The 23,155-nt window shown below is 40.8% G+C and overlaps 1 protein-coding gene across 2 annotated transcripts in view; it reads left to right on the top strand.

Annotated features, from left to right (window-relative positions):
- UGGT2 (UDP-glucose glycoprotein glucosyltransferase 2) overlaps nucleotides 1-23,155 on the top strand; it is a 264,459-nt gene that overhangs the window by 216,223 nt on the left and 25,081 nt on the right. For both annotated transcript variants that reach the window (XM_075532610.1, XM_075532611.1), the window contains 6 exons: nucleotides 2,805-2,890; nucleotides 5,064-5,162; nucleotides 8,056-8,140; nucleotides 14,930-15,112; nucleotides 20,739-20,899; nucleotides 21,503-21,617. In XM_075532610.1, the coding sequence (XP_075388725.1) occupies nucleotides 2,805-2,890; nucleotides 5,064-5,162; nucleotides 8,056-8,140; nucleotides 14,930-15,112; nucleotides 20,739-20,899; nucleotides 21,503-21,617 (729 nt within the window). The remainder of the gene's footprint in view (nucleotides 1-2,804; nucleotides 2,891-5,063; nucleotides 5,163-8,055; nucleotides 8,141-14,929; nucleotides 15,113-20,738; nucleotides 20,900-21,502; nucleotides 21,618-23,155) is intronic.

Genomic DNA, 23,155 nt, shown 5'->3' on the forward strand with positions numbered 1-23,155 from the left:
TGCAATAGCATGACGCGATGACTACTTTTCATTCTCAAACTGAATACTGGAGGCACCACTTTCAAGTTCTGAGAAAATTCGTTGGAAAATAAAGTTAATTCTGAAATAAAACAGAAAATTAGAAAACGTATGTTTCATACCCTTTTAAGGGCCCTAGTAACATAGTGGTTATGCTATGGGCTGCTAACTGCAAGGTTCAAGCACACCAGCTGCTACATAGCCAAACGATGAGACTTTCTGCTTTCATAAGGATTTATAGCCGCAGAAACATACGAGGCGAGTTCTACCCTGTCCTATAGGGTCACTGTGACTTGGAAGCAGCTCTATGGCATTGATCTAATGTAACTGCCAGCACAATGAATATGAAGTCCAACAGAGAGAAATACCACTGTTCAAGAAATGGTCAAGATAATCTTTTTAAAAAGCAGTGATAATAGGGCCTAAATAGAAATAAGAAGTCAGTGGTTAAGGTCCAAGAGAAAGGAATTCTAGCAGAGAAATTCTGTGCCATTAGATAACATGAGTAATAAGCTAGAAAACATTAGGTATATGGTAATATATGGAGCTTGAAGAGTTTATGAAAAAATGAAATTAAAAACTAGGGAATTTTTACCCTAATCTTTTTATCCCCCTCATACATAGACAATTATATCTCCCCACAACAGAAAAATAAAGGCAAACAAATTCCAAGAAAAAGACTTATTCCATGTGGAAGGCGGGAAAAAAAGTAGTTAACTGGAGCAAGCAATAATCTCCAGTGAGCAAACGAGTTGCCATGTCATTATAATTGTACATGTAGCTCAGTACCTTCTTCAGTACCTCCTGACCCATCAGTAAACAATGCTTACACTTTCATAATAATATGCTTTGCCGATTTTCACATTATTAAATTAACATTCTAGCAAAATGCTAAAGACCATGTTTACTAAACTAAATACAAAAAATTTCCATATTCACCAATGGTCAAGTAAAAATATAACCAATATAAATTAAGAGATCGAAAGAAAAGGTAATACTATAACTGAGTGTATATGAGAAATGTTTGAAGTTGTTAGAATAAAAAGAAAATTTTAAAATATTATTTGAAATTACAGAAATATTCAGAAGAAAAACTAAAGATCTTCCCATCATAGAAGGGTAGGGTGGGGAGAGATGATATAAAGAGCTCAGACCTCATCAGTCATAACCAAGAGTGAGAAAACCTTATGAATCATGAGTCCAAATTGGCTCAATGGCAATGGATTTAATGTTTTAAGTTTGGGGTAAACTGTGAACTCAGAAATACCAGTAGTGAATCAGTAAAGATGAGTAAAAGCACATTTAACAATACAGAGGTAGCCATTAGAAGAATGAAAATGAAGTTGAATTGATAGAAGACCAATTATATCTATAACACGCTAAGATTAAGATAATGCCTCATGGTGAAGAAAGTGCATGATGCCCGGCTATCAAAAGATATAGCGTCAGGGATCTTAAAGGCGTGAAATTCAATGAGCTGCCATCCAGCAAGGAAGCAAAGCTCACATGGAAGCAAGCAAAGAAGCACACGAGCCTGTGTGATCATGAGATGTCGACAGGCTCAAGTATCAAAAGAGCCAAAACAGACAATTATATTATCCTTGTGAATGAGGCGGGTTGGAGTGGTTACGCAAAAGCCTATCTCCAGACATTGGACATCCCTCTTCCTCCCACCCCCCCGAAGGGTTTCAAGGAAGGGACATTTTAACCAGAGTGCAGTATAGCACTGACGAAACACACATCATTCCTCTAGCTCCTGAATGCTTCCTCCCACATCACTACCATGACCCAGTTCTACCTCACAAATCCAGCTAGACCGGAGTACACACATTGGTACAGAGAAGAGCTCTGGACACAGGCTCTTGACATGGAATTCAGGACAGATAAAACCCTCAGGAACAGTCGTGGGAGTAGTGATATCATGAGGGTACCGGGAGGGTGGGGAATGTGGGAGGAGGGGAAGAAAGGGGGAACCCACCAGGGGAACAAATAATAGAAATGTGTGTGAAGGGAGACAATGGACAGTGTAAGTCATAAAATAACAATAATATATAATTGATCAAGGATTCGTGAGGGCAGGAGGGTGGTGGGGGGAGCTGATTCCAAGGGTTCAAGTAGAAATAAAATGTTTTGAAAATGTTGATGGCAGCATTTGTACAAGGGTGCTTAATACAGTAGAATAATGGATTGTCATAAGATTTCTAAGAGCCCCCCCAATAAAATGATTAATAAAAATATTGAAAGATATTGCCTCAATATCTTAAACTATTTAATTGTATCATATATGAATTATTCTTTTCAGTAAGCCTTCATGGCAAATTGGAATAAAAGATAATGAGGGGGAGAGAGGGGAAAAAGCGAGCTGATACCAAGGGCTCACGTAGAAAGAAAATGTTTTGAGAATGATGATGGCAACACATGTACAAATGTGCTTGACACAATGGATGGATATATGGATTATGATAAGAGTTATACAAGTCCCCAGTAAAATGATTTTTAAAGATAATGATATTTTTCTAAGAAAATGTATTTCCTTGCTCCATTTGATGCAATGATCTTAGATTTCCAAGGGACTGTGCAGAATTTAAAGGCGACTCCTTGACTCTGACCGCAACAATGGGCTCAGGTGTAGGCACAGTTATGAAGGCGGTGCAAGGCCAAGCAGTGCTTCATTCTGCTGTGCACAGAGTCGCTGCAAGTCAGAACCACTCAACAGCACTGATAACAGCATGCAGCATAATATTAAAAATGCCAAACCACATAATCTCTCTCTACCACACCATCAGGTGCAGAAAAAGCCAGGCAAAAGCAAAGAAGATATCCTTACTGATAAAGATGAAAAAACAAAAGGAATGTGGAACTCCATTAAAAGGTAAGTAATAAGGATTATTTAATACATAATTATTGATCCATTCGTCTACTTGTGGAATTACTACATACAACAAAATTATAAGTAGAAACAAAACCCCTTCTGTTGGGGACATAATATAAACATAGCTCAAAAACCCAAACTTACTGCCATTGAGTCAATGCCAACTCTTACAGACACTTTAGGACAAGGTAGAACTGCTCTTGTGAGTTTCTGAGACTAACTTTTTACAGGAGTAGAAAGCCCCATCTTTTTCCTGCATGGCAGCTGCAGGTTTCAAACTGCTGACCTTGCAGTAAGCAGCCTAACGTGAAACCAGCTTGCCACCAGGGATCCAAAATAGGCGATTAGAGCCATGAGACAGCTGTAAAAAAAAAAAAAAAAAAACCAAGGGTAAGTCAAAAAAGTACTGCTAATTGATTTTAAGTTCATGCACACACAAGTTTATTCCAATCATGGGTTTAAGCAGGTCTGTGACCAACCATGGTGGAAGAGTGGTTACTTGTTGGGTTGCTAACTGTGAGGTCAGCAATTTAAAACCAGCAACCTCTCGGGGAGAAAGATGTGTCTTCCTACTCCTACTCCCATCAAGAGTTACAGTCTCAGAAACCCACAGGTGCAGTCCTTCCCTGTAGGGTCACTCTGAGTTAGAAGCAACTCCATGGCAGTGAGTGATCAGTGTATTAATTGACTGTCGTATATCTAAAAACGGACTCTTTGGAAAGTGTGTGGTTAAAATGCACTCTGAAGGCTGCATAGGATATCAGAAGTTGCTGCTACATTCCAGGTGAAGTACTTAATTATATGAAGTCAGAAAAATTGAGTATATGTGAGGAACAGAAAGCCTAGTTTAGGTGAAACATTGAATACAATAGAAAATCTCTTAGTTAGATTGGGACCTGGGTTATTAGATTGTTAATTTTTAAAAAAAGTATCATGGCTCACATATCTAGAGTTCAGAAGTAGAGTTGGCTTTGTGGATTTTAAAGAAGTAGTCTGGAAACTTCAGCTTTCTACCATTATCATTGCCTGTTTCATTTCTCAGAGTAAAGGCTTTTCTAAGTAAAAGCTTACTATCTCCAGTGGCAAGAGATGACCTCTTTCCAAATACTATGAGCAAAAGCTTCAAGACTTAATTCATTGAGTCCACCTATAGCTTTGCCTCCCAAACTAATTTATGGAGTCCACCTATGGGTACCATAACTTTAATTGACCATATGGTTCCTTCTGCAGCTGGTGGGAAGCCCTGCCCTACCAAAGTATCAGAGAATGAAACTGGAGGAGGAATGGTCCTCACAGAAATATTAGGTTGCCCTTACTATTCTAAATATCTGTACTTGAAAATAAGATGGTTGATTACATAATCTTAAATGGGAAGAAAAAGTACAACCAAATATACATATGAACACCACAAATCAAATATTCAATTACTTTTGCATGTGGGTCACACGAAAGGCTGACCTGGGCCCAAGAAGTATTGAAAATTGCAAGTAGATCCTCAGGTAAGCTACAGTGATGTAAGCCACAGAGTAGACATGGCTCCCGGTGCTCCTCGTAGATACTCACCCAAAGTACATGGCAGGAGCCCCAATTAACCCACCAAACACCAACCTCACAGCTATCAAATCAGTCCTGACTCATAATGACCACTGTGGGTTTCCAAGACTGTCACCGTTTACGGGAGTAGAAAGCCCACTCTTTCTCCCAGGGAGCTACTGGTGGTTTTGAACTGCTGACCATGCAGATCACAGCCCAACACATAACCACTGTGCCACCAGGACTCCTTGCCCTATTGACAGGATCCACTATTTACCCTGTACTCACATATACAAATTCTTGTGCCATCATCACATTGTTTTTCCTGAATAATTGGCCTATTTGAAGCGTCAGTAAATTAGGAATGGTCATGGCATACTGTAAATAATTATTTTTTCTCAAAACCTTTGAAACTCACAAATACACTTTTTGGGTATACCATAAACATTTTTTAAAAAGTAAACTACAAATTATATTGTCACATGCCTTGAATAATAACAGCTTATAATTGCTGGTCTTAGAGTTATATTAACTTCATATTGGAAGTCATTTCTATTTTTAATGCTTATTATTAGATTTTATTTAACTATGAAATTTTGCAAATGTATATTAAGAAACTGTCTCAATGATTATTTCCAAGTTTCACAATAAGTTTGCATAAAGAAGAAAAGAAAAAGGAGAAAGATGTTATAAACATTTTTTCAGTTGCTTCCGGCCATTTATATGAACGCTTTTTAAGGTAGGTGTACCTTTTTGTTTAATGTTTTGAAAGGTAATACGTTCTCCTGGCTCAAAGCTCAAAAAGAATAAAGAGGTGGGGAAATTTCTTACCTGTATTTTTTTGATATCCTAATCCCTTTCCCACAGGAAACCAACATTATTCTCATTATTCTCATTCTCATATCTTGTCAAAGATATATTACAGATATATCCAAAACATATCCATATATCCATATATCCAAAACATATATCCATATATCCAAACATATATCCATATATCCAAAACATATCCATATATCCATATATGGATATATAGCTCCTTTTTAGCCAAATAGTAATAAAGTGTATACTACTTCAAACCTTACTCTATTTCTAACTTAAAATTATAAGATAAGAATATGTTTTTAGTACTCGCTTCGGCAACACATATACTAAAAAAAAGAATATGTTTTTAAATTCAGAACAATTTCATGACTTTTATTTAGAATATTGCTTTTTTAATGCAAAAAAAGACATACATGTATCTCCCACTTTTTCAAAAGTTCAGGTTACAAACTTTGCTTTTATGAAGTGCCTTCATTAGCACTTTGTATTCACTAACTGAAAGAAATTCCAGGAGGATTACTACAAAGACTAAGAGAAAGTAGCCTTCAGCATTTGTTTTGCACTGAGCCATTAGAGAGACAGACAGCAAGAGTGGGTGTTAAGCTCCTTTCCCAAGACCACACGCAGCCTGTCAGCATCAAGCCGCCATGGCTTTGAACTGTGGCTGTGAAGACACACTTACTGTGATTTTAGGTTTTATGTGTTATTTGGTATGCTTTCCTAGCTGTTTGGGGGTCTAGGAATGCTCAAAAGTTTGTCCCAGATGTATGAATGGTGATTGCTTTTACACTTTTGTGCCTTTTCAACTATGAGAGATTTCACAGGGATAGTCTACTTTCAGATAGTGGTGGAAACTAGGATTTATGACAAGATGATGTGTGACAAAAATATATAGAATATGTTTATTTTCCGGTGAAGAATAGCTTGGTTCATATAACAAGGGTAGGAAGTGTGCTTACAAAGTACAAAGGTAGTTTTTGTGGGATCTTATTTTACAGTTTGCAGAAAACTAAAAATGCTTCAAAAGTATTTTATAATAGTGTTTATAATTTCTAATAAAACGTTAGATATGTTTTTATCTTCTTTGAATGGTGTAAGTTAGAAAAAAGTTAATTTTTCCAATGACTTTTATCAGTACAGACCGTTCGCTCTATTTCAGTTGAATAGGGCTAACATTAATCACCTAGTAGTAGAGCCAAAATTAATTCCAATTCAGTGAAACAAGGCTGTTTCAGGCTAGCTTCTCTTTGTCAAAGAAAAAATCAAAAGCTGATAATTTTGTTTATATCTTATATACTTCACAATGAACCATATATTTGAAGGTTACCACTACAAAAAGTTTGTGGTAACACAGAATTAAAAGATAAAATAAAAACTATAAACTACTTCTCAGCATAAGCTCCATTAATCAAGTTCAAGATACTTTTGTAAGTAAGTGATGCTGCCTGCTATTAGTCCAAACCTAAATAACTAAGGGTCCTGAGAACTTAACTATGTCCACGCAGTCTTTTTCACACTATTAACTGGAGAAAAGTGGGTACTCTTGGAAGCTGTTTTTGAGATAAGAAACGAAGTTAGAAGAAGCCAAATCAGACTTGTCAAATGGATGCCTATTGATAGCTCATCAAGACTCTCCTAAAATTCCCCTTATTGGGTAAGGGAGAGGAGGAGAAGCACTGTCTGCGTTAAGGACTCTCTGAGAAAGCCTTCCCAGGTGTGTTCTGCTAAAGCTTTGGTCAACTTTCTCAAAATACCATAATCAGATGTTATCATTCATTGCGGCAAACCGCAAAGTCGGCAGTGCAGAACCCCCGGCTTTCCCACGGAGGAAGCTGAGGCTGTCCACTCCTACAAAGATGGACAGCCTTAGAAATTCAGAGGTAGCTCACTCGGTCCAGGAGGATTGCTGGGAGTTGGATTCAACTCGGTGGCATTGGTTGTTTTCATTCTTTGACCCTCCACAATATCAATAAGCAAAATGCCATAAGCAACATGGAAAAGTTTTCTTCTGCTTTGATCGGATCTTTTCCACCTGTTAGCAGCCATTCCTGTGATTGAGCTTTGTCTTCAATATTGTACTTATAAACCCATGTTAGCCCTGTTCTAATTCTTGAAAGAAGGAAAAACACGTCAGGATATTTAAGCCATTTGTTTAAAATTTTCACTGAAATGTTTGCTTTTGTCTATTTTTGGTAACATCAATTTTGGTAACCAGCAAGCAGAAAGAGGGCTCAACTTTATTAATTTTTCACTCGGAATTGCGTACACTGAACCACTTGAGATGTCTGTAGTGTGGCCTGTGGGGCACGGGTGAGAGTTTGCTTTAATGAGCTACCCCACTGCATACTGTATATACAGTATGATCCTGTCCTACGTAAAACAGTTGATTCCTTGGTAAACTGCTGCTTTCTTGGGGCATTGCTCCCATGAAGTGTTTGTACAGCATCAGTGACTCAGAATTTATTCAGGCTTCAACCATGCGTTGTTCCTGCTTCAGTTCAGCAGAATCATGTAATTCAAATAGGGCTCTCTTCAAGCTGATGGCTTGTCCTTCCTAATGCTTCAACCAGGCCCTGTTCAAACGTGCTAGTACACATTTTGTTTATTTCAGTATGAAAATATTTTCAAGCCCTACTTTGCTTTTTCATAATATGCATTTTCCATTAACGTTTTTTAAAATGTTATATTTCAGACTGTTAATCTACAATTCATTTAAAAACTTATATTCTCACTAATAGTTAAAAGACTTAAGAAAATAGCATTAACTCCTGTTAATGTCATAATGGGCATAATGTTCTTTTATGCAGAATTATGATGCTTTCTGTCTTACGAAACACCAAAACACCAGTGAAATTCTGGTTTCTAAAAAATTACCTCTCACCAACATTTAAAGTAAGTATCATTTTTATCATTATACATAAACTACTGTTTAAGTCCACCACTTATCCGTGGTGGCTTGTGTGATGCTGGGAAGTCTCACAGGTATTTCATATCCCAGCAGGGACACTGTGTTAGGCTGGGTTCTCTAGAGAAGTGAAACCAGTGACTCTTGTATGTGTATGTACGGTATGTACGTAGAAAGAGGCTTATATCGATAAAGAGCTCACGCAGGAGTGGAGACCCAAAGCCCATTCGTTGGCTGGAAATCCCCTCACAGAGGGGTTTAGGAGAGGAGATGGGTCAGTCAGGATGTGATATAGTACCGATGAAGAACATAGCTTTCCCCCAGATCCTGGATGCTTCCTTCCCCCAACTACCATGATCCGAATTCTACCTTGCAGGACTGGATAGGGCAGAGGTTGTGCACTGGTGCATATGGGAGCTGGAGGCACAGGGAACCCAGGGTGGACGATACCTTCAGGACCAGGGGTGTGAGGAGTGATACTGGGAGAGTAGAGGGTGAGTGGGTTGGAAAGGGGGAACCGATTACAAGGATCCACATGTGACCTCCTCCCTGGGAGACGGGTGGCAGAGAAGGGGGGGAAGGGACTCTGGATAGGGCAAGATATGACAAAATAACAATCTATAAATTATCAAAGGAGGGGGGAGCGGGGAGGGAGGGGAAACAAAAAAGAGGACCTGGTGCAAAGGGCTTAAGTGGAGAGCAAATGCTTTGAGAGTGATTAGGGCAAAGAATGTACGGATGTGCTTTATACAATTGATGTATGTGTATGTGTGAATTTTGATAAGAGTTGTATGAGCCCCTAATAAAATGTTTGAAAGAAAGAAATAAAAGAGCTCACGCAGTTGTAACAGTGAGTGAGTTCAGTCCATTTAAAGGATGTGGGTCAGAGGTACACTGAAGGCCTCTCCTGACTCCCGTAGCTTCAGGGGCTGACAACCAAAGCAGGGAAATGAAGCAGGAAGGTCATAGCTGGTAGATGCAAAACTGAACAAATCTGAGATCAGTGCAATGAATCCAAGGTCAGCAGTCCACTGATGGCACCTGGGATCAGCAGGTGCTATGACAAGAGGTCCCAAACCAAATGCAGGATCCAGATTCAACAGTGGATGTGAGCACACTGTCAATCTCTACTACAAGTAGGACACACCATCTAGCAGGGAAATAACAAAGCCCACATGGAAGAAGCACGCCAACCCATGTGATCATGAGGTATCGATGGAATCAGGTATCGGGCATCAGAAGACCCAAAACAAACAACCATTTTGGTGCAAATGAGGGGGTTGGAATGGAGACCCTAAACCCATCTGTAGACAATTGGACATCCCCTCACAGAAGAGTCACAAGGAAGGGACGAGCCAGCCAGGGTCCAGTATAGCACCTACAAAACACACAACATTCCTCTAGTTCAATGGTTCTCAACCTTCCTAATGCCACGACCCTTTAATACCGTTCTTCATGTTGTGATGACCCCCCCCAACCATAAAATTATTTCCATTGTTATTTCATAACTGTAATTTTGCTGCTGTTATGAATTGGGTGACCCCTGTGAAAGGGTCGTTCAATTCCCCCAAAGGGTCGTGACCCACAGGTTGAGAACCGCTGCTCTAGTTCTTTAATGCATTCTCTCCCCAAACCCCCTGGCCCAATCATGACTCCAGCTATATCTTACAGATCTGGCTAGACCAGAACATGTACACTGGTACAGATAAGAGCTCTTGACACACAGAATCCAGGAAAGATAAACCCCTCAGGACCAGTAATGAGAGTAGTGATACCATGAGGGTAAGGGAAAGGTGGGAGGAGAAAGGAGGAACCGATCACAATGATCACTGTATAACCCACTCCCCCCCCAGGGTGATTAACAACAGAAATGTGGATGAACGGAGACAGCAGATGGTATAAAATATGAAAATAAAAATAATTTATATATCATCAAGGGTTCATGAGGTGGGGGGGGGGAACAAAAGAGGAGCTGATACCAAGGGTTCAAATAGAAAAAATGTTTTGAGAATAAGGATGGCAACAAATATATGTGTGCTTGACACAATGGTTGTATCTATGGATTGTGATAAGAAATGTATGAGCCCCCAATAAAATGATCGATTTTTTAAAAATGTTTTTTTAAGTGAGCCACACTCTCCAGGAAACCGCCCTCAATTCTATTAAGACTGTGAGCAGATTGACTGCTTAGCTGCTTCATAGAAGATTCCATCATGGAGTTGACCACACTGTGCTAGGTCATCTCTGAAAGGGTCCTGGCCCAATTTGATGTAAAATCTAATTATCACAGCACCCAAGGTAGAAAGGTTTCAGGGGAGCTTCCAGACTAAGACTGACTAGGAAGGAGGTCCTGGAAATCTGTTTTGAAAGTGGCCGGTGGAAACTCTCTGAATAGCCGTGGAGCATCGTCTGCTGTGGGGCTGGAAAGTGAGCCCTCCAGGTTGGAAGGCTCTCAGAATGCAACTGAGTCAGCTTTCATCATGTGGATAGATTCAAGCTTTCAGAGCCTTCGTTTGCTGGTAGAGATGATCCAAAATAACAAGAAACAGCTGTAAGCATACGTTAATAATTAGAACATGAAGCATCAACCTGGTGAACTTGGAAGCCATCAAAAATGAAATGGAACCCATGGAGATAGATGAATAGCCTAGACATGAGTGGGCTGAACTAGACTGGTTGGCCCTTTTGAATTGGACTGTCATGTGGTCTACTAAGCCAGAAACAAAAAATTGAAAAATAATGTGATGCATCATCCTGATGTACAACACTATCAGTGATAAGGTAATATATATATATGTCTACGAGGAAGACAAGTTCATATAGCTCTTCATCAAATTTACATATATTTTATGCTGAGGATGAAGAAATTGGGTATTTTTAACCAGTTTCTAAATCCCCTAATGAACAACCAAGATGCAGAGATAATTGCTGTATATACTCGAGCATGAGCTGACCTAAATATCAGCCAAGCCACCTAATTTTACCACAAAAACTGCGTTTTTTTTAAAGTGCTGAAAAACTCGGCTTTTACATGAGTATATACGGTAATTTGGAGACAAGTTGGAAACCAGGAATGGTAGTCAGAAAATGCAGCCTTAGTAAAAAAAGGCCAGTGAAGACTGCATGAGAGGATTCTTCAAGATCAGTGATTGATTTGATGGCATAGAGGGCTATGTGTTAGGCTGCTAACCACAACGTCAGCTGTTCAAAACCACCAGGTACTCTGCAGGAGAAAGTTGAGATTTTTCTACTCAACTTCACAGTCTTAAAAACCTATAGGGCATTTCTGCCCTCCCTCACAGTTTCCCTATAAGTCAGAATCAAATCAGTAGCAGTGAGTTTGGATTCTATGGGCAAAATATTGGATGGTGCATTTAAATATAAGGTGGAAGAAATTAAAAATCACTGAACCAAAAAGAAAATTCAATGTTCAACCATTTTAGAAGGTAACATATACCATACATACTTGAGTATTAGCGAACCCGAATATCAGCTGAGGCACCCAATTTTACCACAAAAACTGCCCTAGAAATGTGCTGGGAAACTCGGCTTATGCACAGGTATTTACAAGCTTTTCTTTCTTGTAGAGTGTTTTGGGTTTTTTTGTCATTGTTGTTTTGTTGTATATTGTTGCTTGGTTGTGCTCTGTCTTGTTTTTATGTATGTTATTATATCCACAGGTCTGTCTAAATAAGATAGGCTGGATGAACAATCTGAAGGAGAAAACAATGGAACCAACAGCTCTGGGGGGACATGGCAGAGAGGGAGGTGGGGGGAAAGGAAGTGGTAACAAACCCAGGGACAAGGGAACAACAAGTGATCCAAATTGGTGGTGAGGAGGGTGTGGGAGGCCTGGTAGGGCATGATCGAGTGTAATGTAACCAAGAGGAATTGCTGAAACCCTGGTGGGGACTGAGCATCATAGTGGGACAGGAGGAAAGTCAAGGGAAATAGAGGAAAGAGCTGGGAGGCAAAGGGCATTTATAGAGGTCTAGATAAAGACATGTATATATACAAATATATTTATATATAAGGATGGGGAAATAAATCTATGTGCCTATATTTATACATTTAGTATTAAGGTAGCAGAAGGACATTGGGCCTCCACTCAAGTACTCCTCAATGCAAGAATACTTTCTTCTATTAAATTGGCATTCTATGATGCTCTCCTTCCCGACACAACCACTGAAGACAAAGCGGGTGAATAAACAAATGCGGTGAAGAAAGCTGATGGTGCCCGGCTATCAAAAGATACAGCGTCTGGGGTCTTAAAGGCTTGAAGGTAAACAAGCAGCCATCTAGCTCAGAAGCATCAAAGCCCACATAGAAGAAGCACACCAGCCTGTGTGATCACGAGGTGCCAAAGGCATCAGTTATCAAGCATCAAAGAACAAAAAATCTTATCATTGTGTGCTCAACTCCATGATGCAATCACTGAAGACAAATGGGTGCATAATCAAATGTGTCCAAGAAAGCTGATGGTGCCCGGATATCAAAAGATATAGCATCAGGGGTCTTAAAGGCTTGAAGGTAAATAAGTGGCCATCTAGCTCAGAGCAACAAAGCCCACATGGACGAAGCACACCAGCCTGTGCAATCACAAGGTGTTGTAGGGATCAGGTATCAGACATCATCAGAACAAAAATTCTTACCATAGTGAATGGGGGGGAAGTGTGAAGTGGAGACCCAAAGCCCATTTGTAGGCTACTGGAGATCCCCTTGCACAGGGGTCTCGGGGAGGAGACGAACCAGACAGTGCGACGTAGCAACGATGGAAAATACAACTTTCCTCTAGTTCCTAAATGCTTCCCCCACACACACACACACACACCCACTATCATGATCCCAATTCTACCTAGACCAGAGGATATACACTGATACAATAGGAACCAGAAACACAGGGAATCCAGGGCAGATGATCCCTTCAGGACAAGTGGTGTGAGTGGCGATACTGGGAATGTAGAGGGAGGGTGGGTTGGAAAGGGGGAACCGATTACAAGGATCTACATGTGACCTCCTCCATGGGGGACAGACAACAGAAAAGTGAGTGAAGGAAGACGTTGGACAGGGCAAGATATGGCAAAATAATAATTTATAAATTATCAAGGGTTCATGAGGAAGGGGGGAGCAGGGAGGGAGGGGAATAATGAGCTGATGCCAGGGGCTTAGGTGGAGAGCAAATGTTTTGAGAATGATGAGGGCAATCAATGTACAAATGTGCTTTACACAATTGATGTCTGTATGGATTGTGATAAGAGTTGTATGAGCCCCTAATTAAACGATTAAAAACAAAAAGAACTGATGGTATTGAAGGAAGAAGTTTAAGCTTCACTCAAAGTACTGGCAAAAATCAAGGACCCAGGAATGGAAAGAATACAAATTAAAATGTTTCAGCACACAAAGTGTTCCTAGGCTCACGCCAAGAAATTTTCTGGCCAACTGACTGGAAGAGGGCCATATGTGTGCCCATTCCAAAGATAGGGGAGACAACAGAATGCGGAGATTTTGAACTAATATCATCGGCAAGTATAATGTTGCTGAAGGTAATTTTAAAATGGTTGCAGAAGTACACCTGTAGGAAACTGCCAGAAATCCAAGCCGGGTTTAGAAGAGAACATGGAACAAGAGACCATTGCTGACTGAACAGGTAAATCTTGACTGAAAACAGAAGGCTCTACATGTGCTCATGTTGAACCTGTACATAGACCAAGAAATCGTTCATTCAAACACAAGGGTATGAAATCAAGAAAGGTGTGTGTCAGGGTTGTATCCTTTCGCCATATTTATTCCATCTCTCTGCTGAGCAAACAGTCCAAGACGTTTGACTATGAAGACGAATACAGTGTCGGATCTGAGCAAGGCTCATTAACCATCTGTGTTATTGCAAGTGACACAATCTTATTTGCTAAAAGTCAGGAGGATTTAAAGCATTTAACGAATGAAGATCAACGCTTTCAGCCTTCAGTTTGGATTACCCTTTAACATACTGGGGGGGGGGGGGTGAAATCCTCACAGCTGAGACAGAGACCAATCATAATAAATAGAGAAAACCAGGCCGTTGTGAAGATGTCAGTTTACTTGTATCCACAATAGACAGCTATGGAAGCCAAAATCAAGAGATAAATTGATGTATTGCATTGGGCAAATCTGCCCCAAAAATCTTTTACAAGTGTTAGAAAATAAGGGTGTCTCTTTCAGAACTAAGATGTGCCTGAATGCAACCACAGTGTGTTTTGGTGTGCTTCCAATCACTCAGTCAACAGAAAGTCCTGGTGACACGCGGGCAGCCATCCGCCCTACCAGCTGTCCGCTTCCATGATGATGTGCCATGTCAGAAACCCGCTAGGCGTGCTGTGACTCTGCATCAGCTTGATGGCAATGGGTGGGTTTTTGGTTAATCAACCAAAATGCTGCCATGTACATAAAACGTTTGATGCATAGGAGTTCGAAGTCCGGAGGCTCATCTTGCGAAAGCCATGTTTTCTCAAAGCAGGCATTAATAGCCCAGGTGGACAATCACACATATTAGTTAATATGCGGCTAGCTTCCATAGCACACCTGTTATTTTGTATAGCATCACATTGTATAGTTCATGTGTAATTTTATTTTTAGCTTTGCCAACATCTTATTTCCCGTTAGTAGGTACAAGTTTTGTAAGAAGTAGTATCTAGGCATTTTCCCCATCAGTTTGTAATTATTTACAGTAAATTGTACCTTTCGTAATCTCTCTCTCTCTCTGTCTTCCTTGTTTGACTTTGTGGCTTGTGTCCTCTCAGGAAGTGACCCCGCACATGGCTAAGGAATATGGATTCCAGTACGAACTTGTTCAGTATAGGTGGCCCCGTTGGCTTCACCCGCAGACTGAAAAACAGAGGATTATTTGGGGGTACAAAATTCTTTTCCTGGACGTCCTTTTTCCTCTAGCAGTGAACAAAATAATTTTCGTTGATGCTGACCAGGTAATTTGATTAGCTACAGTTTTGAGTGGTACTCTATGTTGGTTTTTTAATACTTCTCTCTGAATAAAGGTGCTAAATTTATGTTACTTGATGCTAATTATCTTTCTTTGCTGTTCTTCATAAACATGTAACATAATTTTGATTTATAACTACTGTATTCTTAAAAACAAAATGTCAGAATTACACAGAAAACTCTAGGGTATTTCAGTAACTACCCCTCATAATTGAGAACAGGGCCAATCTCTCTGAAATAACTTGTTTTGAAAAGCATGAGAATTATTAAAAACACCAAAAACTTTCATCGTGGGCTTCCCTGAATATAGGCTATTTATTCATAGTCACTTGAAAACAAGTCTTTTTTTTAAACTGGAGCCCCAAAACCCACTGCCCCACTTTGCACTCCCTTTCATTCACGATGATGTGATGTTTTTTTCGTTGATGCCTGATATCTGATCCCTTCAATGCCTCGTGGTCACACAGGCTGCTGTGCTTCTTCCATGTGGGCTTTGATTCTTCTGTGCTAAATGTTTACCCTCAAGCCTTTAAAGCGCCAGAAGCTATCTACATCTTTTGATGGCTGGGCACCATCAGCTTTCTTCACCACACTTCTTCATGCCACCATTTGTCCTGAGCGATCGTATCGGGAAGGAGAACACACAATGATATGATTTTCCCTTCTTTGATGCCTGAAACCTGATCCCTTCGACACCTCATGCTTACACAGGCTGGTGTGTTTCTTCCGGTGGGCTTGATTGCTTCTCAGCTAGATGGCCACTTGTTTATCTTCAAGCCTTTAAGACCCAGATGCTATATCTTTTGATAGCCAGGCACCATCAGCTTTCTTCAGTACATTTGCTTATGCACCCATTTGTCTTCAGAGATCCTGTTGGGAAGGTGAGCATCCTGGAATGCCACTTTAATAAAACAAAGTATTCTTGCATTGAGGGAGTACTTGGGTGAAAGCCCAGTGTACATCTGGTACCTTAGTACTAATCCTATAAATATATGCACATAGATTTGTTTCCTCATCCTCATAAATAAATATATTTACATATGTATATGCCTGTATTTAGACCTCTATAAATGCCCTTTACCCCCTAGTTCTTTCCTCTATGTCCCTGGTTTGTTACCACCACTTCCTTTCCCCTCCCCCTCTGATGTCCCCCTGAAACCATCAGTCCCATTGTTTTCTCCTCTGGATTGTTTGTCCAGCCTATCTTATCTAGATAGACCTACAGAGATAAAGAGATAATAACATGCACAAAAACAAAACAGCCAGTCAGGGTGCGATGTAGCACCGATGAAGAATATAGCTTTCCTCCAGTTCCTAAATGCTCCCCCCCCCCTCCCCACTACCATGATCCGAATTCTACCTTACAAATCTGGATAGAGCAGAGGATGTACACTGGTGCAGATAGGAGCTGGAGGCACAGGGAATCCAGGGCAAATGATACCTTCAGGACCAGGGGTGTGAGTGATGATACTGGGAGGGTAGAGGGTGAGTGAGTTGGAAAGAGGGAACTGATTGCAAGGATCTACATGTGACCTCCTCCCTGGGGGATGGACAACAGAAAAGGCGGTGAAGGGAGACGTCGGACAGGGCAAGATATGAAAAGATAATAATTTATAAATGATCAAGGGTGCAGGAGGAAGGGGGGAGCGGAGAGGGAGGGGAAAAAAGAGGACTTGATGCAAAGAGCTTAAGTGGAGAGCAAATGCTTTGAAAATGATGAGGGCAAAGAACGTACAGATGGGCTTTATACAATTGATGTGTGTATGGATTGTGATAAGAGTTGTATGAGTCCTTAATAAAATCTTTTTTAAAAGAAGAAGACAGAGCCAAACGAAGCAACAAAAGAGAACAACAACAACACACATTAAAAAAAAGTAAAGCCTGTAAAATGTTCAAGGTCTGTTTCTTGACCTTTAGGAGTGTTTTCCAGTCGAGTCTGATGGAGTGCCACACCCTGGCCCCAAAGTATTTTTGGTACTCCCTTACGACTTCCTTGCTCTGCTCCCTTTGCTGTTCTGTTGCACGCCCTTAGTGTTTTCCTCAGTGTTGTGGGGTCAGATCGGGCACAGTTCCCACACTGTGTCTCCGGTATTGTCCCCAGTAGGGCTATGAGTCAGTGAGGGATGTCTTGTCTCATAGTGGGGCTGACCATGTGGTCCTCTCTGTGCATTGGCTTCTCTGAGCAGGGATAGCATCCACAAGGCTTGATGGGCCAGTATGTGCTCCACTCTCTCTTCCTTCCCCTTCATTTGCTCCCATGTGCTCTGATCAGGCATATCCCTCTCCTTGAGCTGCAGCTTCAGTGCTGTCCTCTGAAGTAAATTCTTTTGGACGGAGGGGCAACTGTCCACGTCATTGGGATTGGGGCTGGACCCTCTGACTTCTCTACTGGTTCCCTGCTTCGTGCCAGTATGTTGCATTCACATCTTGGAGCACCGGATTGAAGTCTGGTCCCTCTGTCCCTGTGGAGATATAAACAATACCCTCCCCTTGGGTGGGTTAGTGCCTTGTTCCCCTGCTACCCATTTCTTGTTTTATTTCCCCCCTCCTCTTTAGTTCGCTACCATATGTACCCCTGGTTTGGGTCTGACCCTGCCATACTACCTGGACCTCACCCCAGGAATGTGTGTATGCAGTAGCTTTTTCCCTGCGCCCCTTTTGCAGTTTTTGTTAAGCTTACCTCAGCAGACTCATGTAGTACTTGTTCTTTTCGGCTTGGCTTACTTGGCTTCGCATCATTTCCTCCAGTTCTTCCCATGCGGGGTTGTGCTTCATGCGTTCATCCCTGCTTTTTAATAATACATAGTACTCCATTGTATGTATGTACCACAGTTTTTTAATCCATTCGTCTGTTGATGGAAATTTGGGTTGTTTCCAACTCCTTGTAGTTGTGAACTGGGCCGTGATGAACATTGGAGCACAGATGTCTGGCTGTGGTTTGTTTCTTGCCTCTTCTAGGTATGTACCTAGTAGTGGCATTGCTGGGTCATATTGTAGCTTGATTTCCATGTTTTAGATATCTCCAAATGGATTTCCATAGCAGCTGTACATACCTACAGGTCCACCAGCAGTGGACGAGAGTACCTATCTCCCCACAGCCCCTCCAAGAGTTGTTGATTTCTGATTTTTTTAATTGAGCTATCTTTGAGGGTGTTGGATGGTAGCACATTGTTGTTTTAATTTGCATTTCTCTTATGGCTAATGATCAGGAACATTTTCTCATTTGTTTATTGGCCACTCGGATTTCTGCCCCTGTGAAACTTCTGTTCAGGTCCAACACACAGAATTTTTAATGTCAATAATATATAAATACAAAAGTTGTATGAATACCTGCTGGTAATTTAGAAAACTGACCTCTTCAAAGAATATGTTATAATTTACTTAAATTCTAAATTCTTATTACTTTTATACTATTTTCCCAAAGATGAGACTATTTTCTCTTGCAAAGATTTACATCCTCAGAAAGCCTCTACAGGGTTGCTATGAGTTCGAATCAACTTGATGGCAGTGGATTTGGGGTTTTTGCTGGAGAGTCTTTTGAAAACTAAAACTTAACATTTTTCCCCAAGCCATTTCAAATCATCCATGTTTTCCCTGGCGCTCTAATATTTGCCTATATACAGTAATGGAGATTTAGGTGAATAAAGCATTAGTCTGCTAGTCAGAAAGTCAGTTACTTAAACCCACTAACAACTTCTTGGGAGGAGATGTGACAGTATGCCTGCACAAAGACTTCAGCCTTGAAAACGATGAGGCAACTTTACTCTGTCCTAAAGGTCGCTTTATAGGAGCCCTGGGGGTATGGTGGGTTATACATTGGGCTGCTGACCTCAAGTTCAGCAGTTTGATCCAGCAGCAGCCCTGTGGGAGAACAATGAAGCTGTCTACTTCCATAATGGTTTACGTCTTAGAAACACTCAGTTCCGCTATACTATAATAGGGTCATTGTGAGTCAGAATCAATTCAGTGGCAGTAAATATGAGTTGATAAGGGCACTATGGATTTGAAGTAACTCAACAACTACAAAATTTTAATGTAAAAATACATAGCTTTAAGTTACTAATTCATACTATGAGATATAAGTATGAAGTACTTGAATAATGTTTATTAAAAACTCACTGCCATCAAGTAGGTGGTGATTCATAGTGACCCTATAGAACCGTATAGAATTGCCCCTCTGAGTTTCCAAAACTGTAACTTTTTTTTTTAATTGTAACTCTTTATGGGAGTTCTCCCATCTTTCTCCCAAGGCACTGCTGGAAGTTTCGAACTGCTGACTTTGCAGCTAGCAGCCCAACAAATAACCACTATGCCACATTGAATAATGTGTAAAACTATCCCCAAACTCCCTTATTTCAGGAACACCTTATTCTACTAACCCAGCACTCTGCGATGCTCACCTTCCCTGACACAATCGCTGAAGACAAAACAGGTGCATAAGCAAATGTGAAGGAAGCTGATGGTGCCCAGCTATCAAAAGATATAGCATCTGGGGTCTTAAAGGCTTGAAGATAAACAAGCGGCCATCTAGCTCAGAAGCAACAAAGGCCACATGGAAGAAGCACACCAGCCTGTGTTATCAGGAGGTGTCGATAGGATCAGGAATCAGGCATCAAAGACACAAAACAAAAAATCATATAGATGTGAATGGGGGGGGGGCTGAGTAGAGACCCAAAGCCCATCTGTAGACAGTTGGACATCTCTTTACAGAAGGGTCACAAGGAAGAGACAAGTCAGTCAGGGTGTAGTATAGCACCGATGAAGCACACAACTTTCCTCTAGTTCTTTAATGCTTCTCACCCCCCCCCCCCTCCACTATCATGATCCCAATTCTACCATACAAATTTGGCCAGACCAGAGCATGTACATAGGTACAGATAAGAGCTCGCAACACAGGGAATCCAGGACAGATAAACCCCTCAGGACCAATAAGGGCAGTTGTGAAACTAGGAGGGCAAGGGAGGGGCGTGGGGGAGTAAGGGAGAACCGATCATAATGATTGACATATTGCCCCCCTCTCTGGGGGACCAACAGCAGAAAAGTGGGTGAAGGGAGATAATGGTCAATGTAAAACAGTAAAAAATATATAAATTATCAAGGGTTCATGGGGGAGGGAGAGAGAAAGGGAGGAGAAAGATGAGCTGATACCAAGGGCTTAAGTGTGTTAAAGAAAATGTGTTTAAAAGGATGATGGCAGCATATGTACAGATGTGCATGACACAGAGGATATATATATAGATAGATAGATAGATAGATAGAGAGATTGTGATAAGAGTTGTAAGAGCCCCCGATAAAATTTGTTTAAATCCCCACAACAGATTTTGTTTAAGATACTTTGCTTAAAAATCATTAGCTAATAAATAAGACCACTGTCGTAGGATCCAAATATCTAAGTTTGAGGGTTTGGAGAGGCCAAGAAGTAAAAATATGAATTAGTCAAGTCACATTACATTGGGAAAGAAACTGTGAGGAAAATACAGTTCTGTGTAGCGCTGCAAGAACATGATGATAATGTTGGATTCAGATAAAAAGGACTTGTATAATACGCATCAGAGAAAGTTGTACTCCTGTTATTGTACAGTACTCATCAGAGAAACTATCTGAATTATTTAGATTGTGAGACATGACTTAAAAGAGCTTCGAGATTTAGATCTGGGCGGAGCGCCTTATGGATATACTCCATTCTGCGATAGCCGCACTGAAATGGATGGATATCGTTTCTGGAAAACAGGATACTGGGCATCACACCTTTTAGGAAGGAAATACCACATCAGGTAAGAAAATCCCTACTCCTAACTTTTAATACATTTCTGGAATCACAGGTTCCATTTGATTTGAAATAATAGCAACCAGTTATGCTTATTACATGCCTAAGTTCTTATATATTATCACCTCATAGATCTTCTCAACATTCTTTTGATCATCTATTATTATTCTTGTTTTATAGATGAGGAAAATGAGGCAATTATAATTTAACTTGCTCAGACTTAACACTGCCCGTGCATAGCTGAGCCAGTTGTGAAAACCCAAGTAGGATGGCTCAAGTAGATGCGTGTAGATACTGTGCAGGATTTAAACCTGGTTCCTCAGATAACAAAATAGAGACCCGTCTTTCAAAACATACTGTGTCTTGAGGTTTTACAAAAAATGAGCTATTCCTAAGAGATGTAAGTCCTCACAATGTTAAAAATAAACATCAAGTCCTTTGGAAATAGTAGACACTAAAATAAATTTGTAGAAGAAATAATAATTATGAGAGAGACCCAAGAATATGGGTAGTTGAACTAACACCATCACTGTAACAGTCGCTAGGGAAGGAAATGGAAATACATAGTTTATACTTGGAAAAATATATATATATATATATTTTGTTTCAGTGCCTTGTATGTAGTGGACCTCAAGAAGTTCAGAAAAATTGCTGCAGGTGACAGGCTCAGGGGTCAATACCAAGCTCTCAGTCAAGATCCAAGCAGCCTTTCAAACCTAGATCAGGTAAGTAAAATGTAAATAGAGTAGTTTTCCATGTGTAGTCATAGACTGTTTCAACTTCCTGGTTTTAAATTTTAGAACTTTAGATTTCCAGCCTCTGTCTCAAACCCCTGCCCTTTACGCAATTCTCTTTGGGACATGACTGCTTAAATATAAATTTTTCACTTCAGACTCAACATTTTCAAAAAGTAACATTTTCAAACCAGCAGGCCCATTTTTCTGCATTTGGGGGGTAGAGCACACCCACCTCTTGAGCTCTGGGTGGCAGTCCTATCCTCCCCCCTCCCTCACCCCCGCCCACCGTAGTATGCTGGATGACTTGGCATGGCCTTTCTAGCTATGGTCTTTTCACGCTTGCCAGATGCCTGGGCGGGGCTTCTCCAGAGGCCAGATGCCTGGGCAGGGCTTCTTCAGAGACCAGATGCCTGGGCGGGGCTTCTTTAGAGACCTGCAGAGCTAGCGCTCAGCCCCTCACGCTGAGGCTTATAGTGGAGACCCACACTGGGACTTGTGCATGAATAATCACAGCAGTTTCCTTTGGAAGAACCAGCACCTAGAAGTTACACTTCATTTTCTATTACTCCAAAGTTCAACTGCTGAAAACAGCATGTGCTTCCTAAGGCACAAAATCCAGGCATAGCGCAGCTGAATGTTCTGCTGCGTGGTTCCTAGCAAAGCAGTCATTGTGAAAAGCTTTCTGGTCTGAAGGCCCAACTGGTCAAGGATTTGCTTTCAAACACATTCACACTTCAAGCTCCCCTACATTAGGGCAAGCTCGTGAGAACTAGAGATGAGAAAAATGAAATCAGTCGTTATTACCCAGTCACAGAACTAGACACATAACATTTGTCATATTCTGTTAGAAGAAAAGCAGTTACTAGGTTTAACATGCGCAGTCTAGGGAAGAAAATTACTCCAGAACATGAATACCAAGAGCCAAGGATCACTGCGGCTCACGTCAACAGCTGCTTAGCACTAAAATAAATAGCCGCAGAAGATGAAAATGGATAAAAACTGTGGTTTGTTCATACACAATGTAATCCAACCCAATAGTCAAAGGAATAAACCGTTTATACAAATGTGGGTGACAAGAAGAAGCTAGATCAAACATATGCATACTGAGTCTCTCTATATGATATTCTAGAAAGTTTCACCCGCCCATAGTGGTTCATGGTTCCTTAAGGTCTGAGTTCGGTCGGACGCAGCCTTGGTGGCATAGTGAGTTACACATTGGGTTGCTGAAGAAGCGCCAAGTCACCATGCAGAACCACCAGCTACTTGAAGAGATATGATGAGGCTTTCTAAACTGGTGAAGAAAGCTGATGGTGCCCAGCTATAAACAGATACAGTGCCTGCAGTGTTAAAAGCTTGTAGTTAAACAAGTGACCATCTAACAGGGAAGCAACAAAACCCACAGGGAAGAAGCACACCAGCATGTTCACACATGAAGGGTCCATAAGAGGTATCAGAAGTTCAAAAATAAGCAACCAAGTCTATGTGACAGGGCATGGATGAAGTGGAGGCTTAGAACGCACCTGTCA

This window comes from Tenrec ecaudatus, chromosome 15 (genome assembly GCF_050624435.1).
Source record: "Tenrec ecaudatus isolate mTenEca1 chromosome 15, mTenEca1.hap1, whole genome shotgun sequence".
Taxonomy (NCBI): Eukaryota; Metazoa; Chordata; class Mammalia; order Afrosoricida; family Tenrecidae; genus Tenrec; species Tenrec ecaudatus.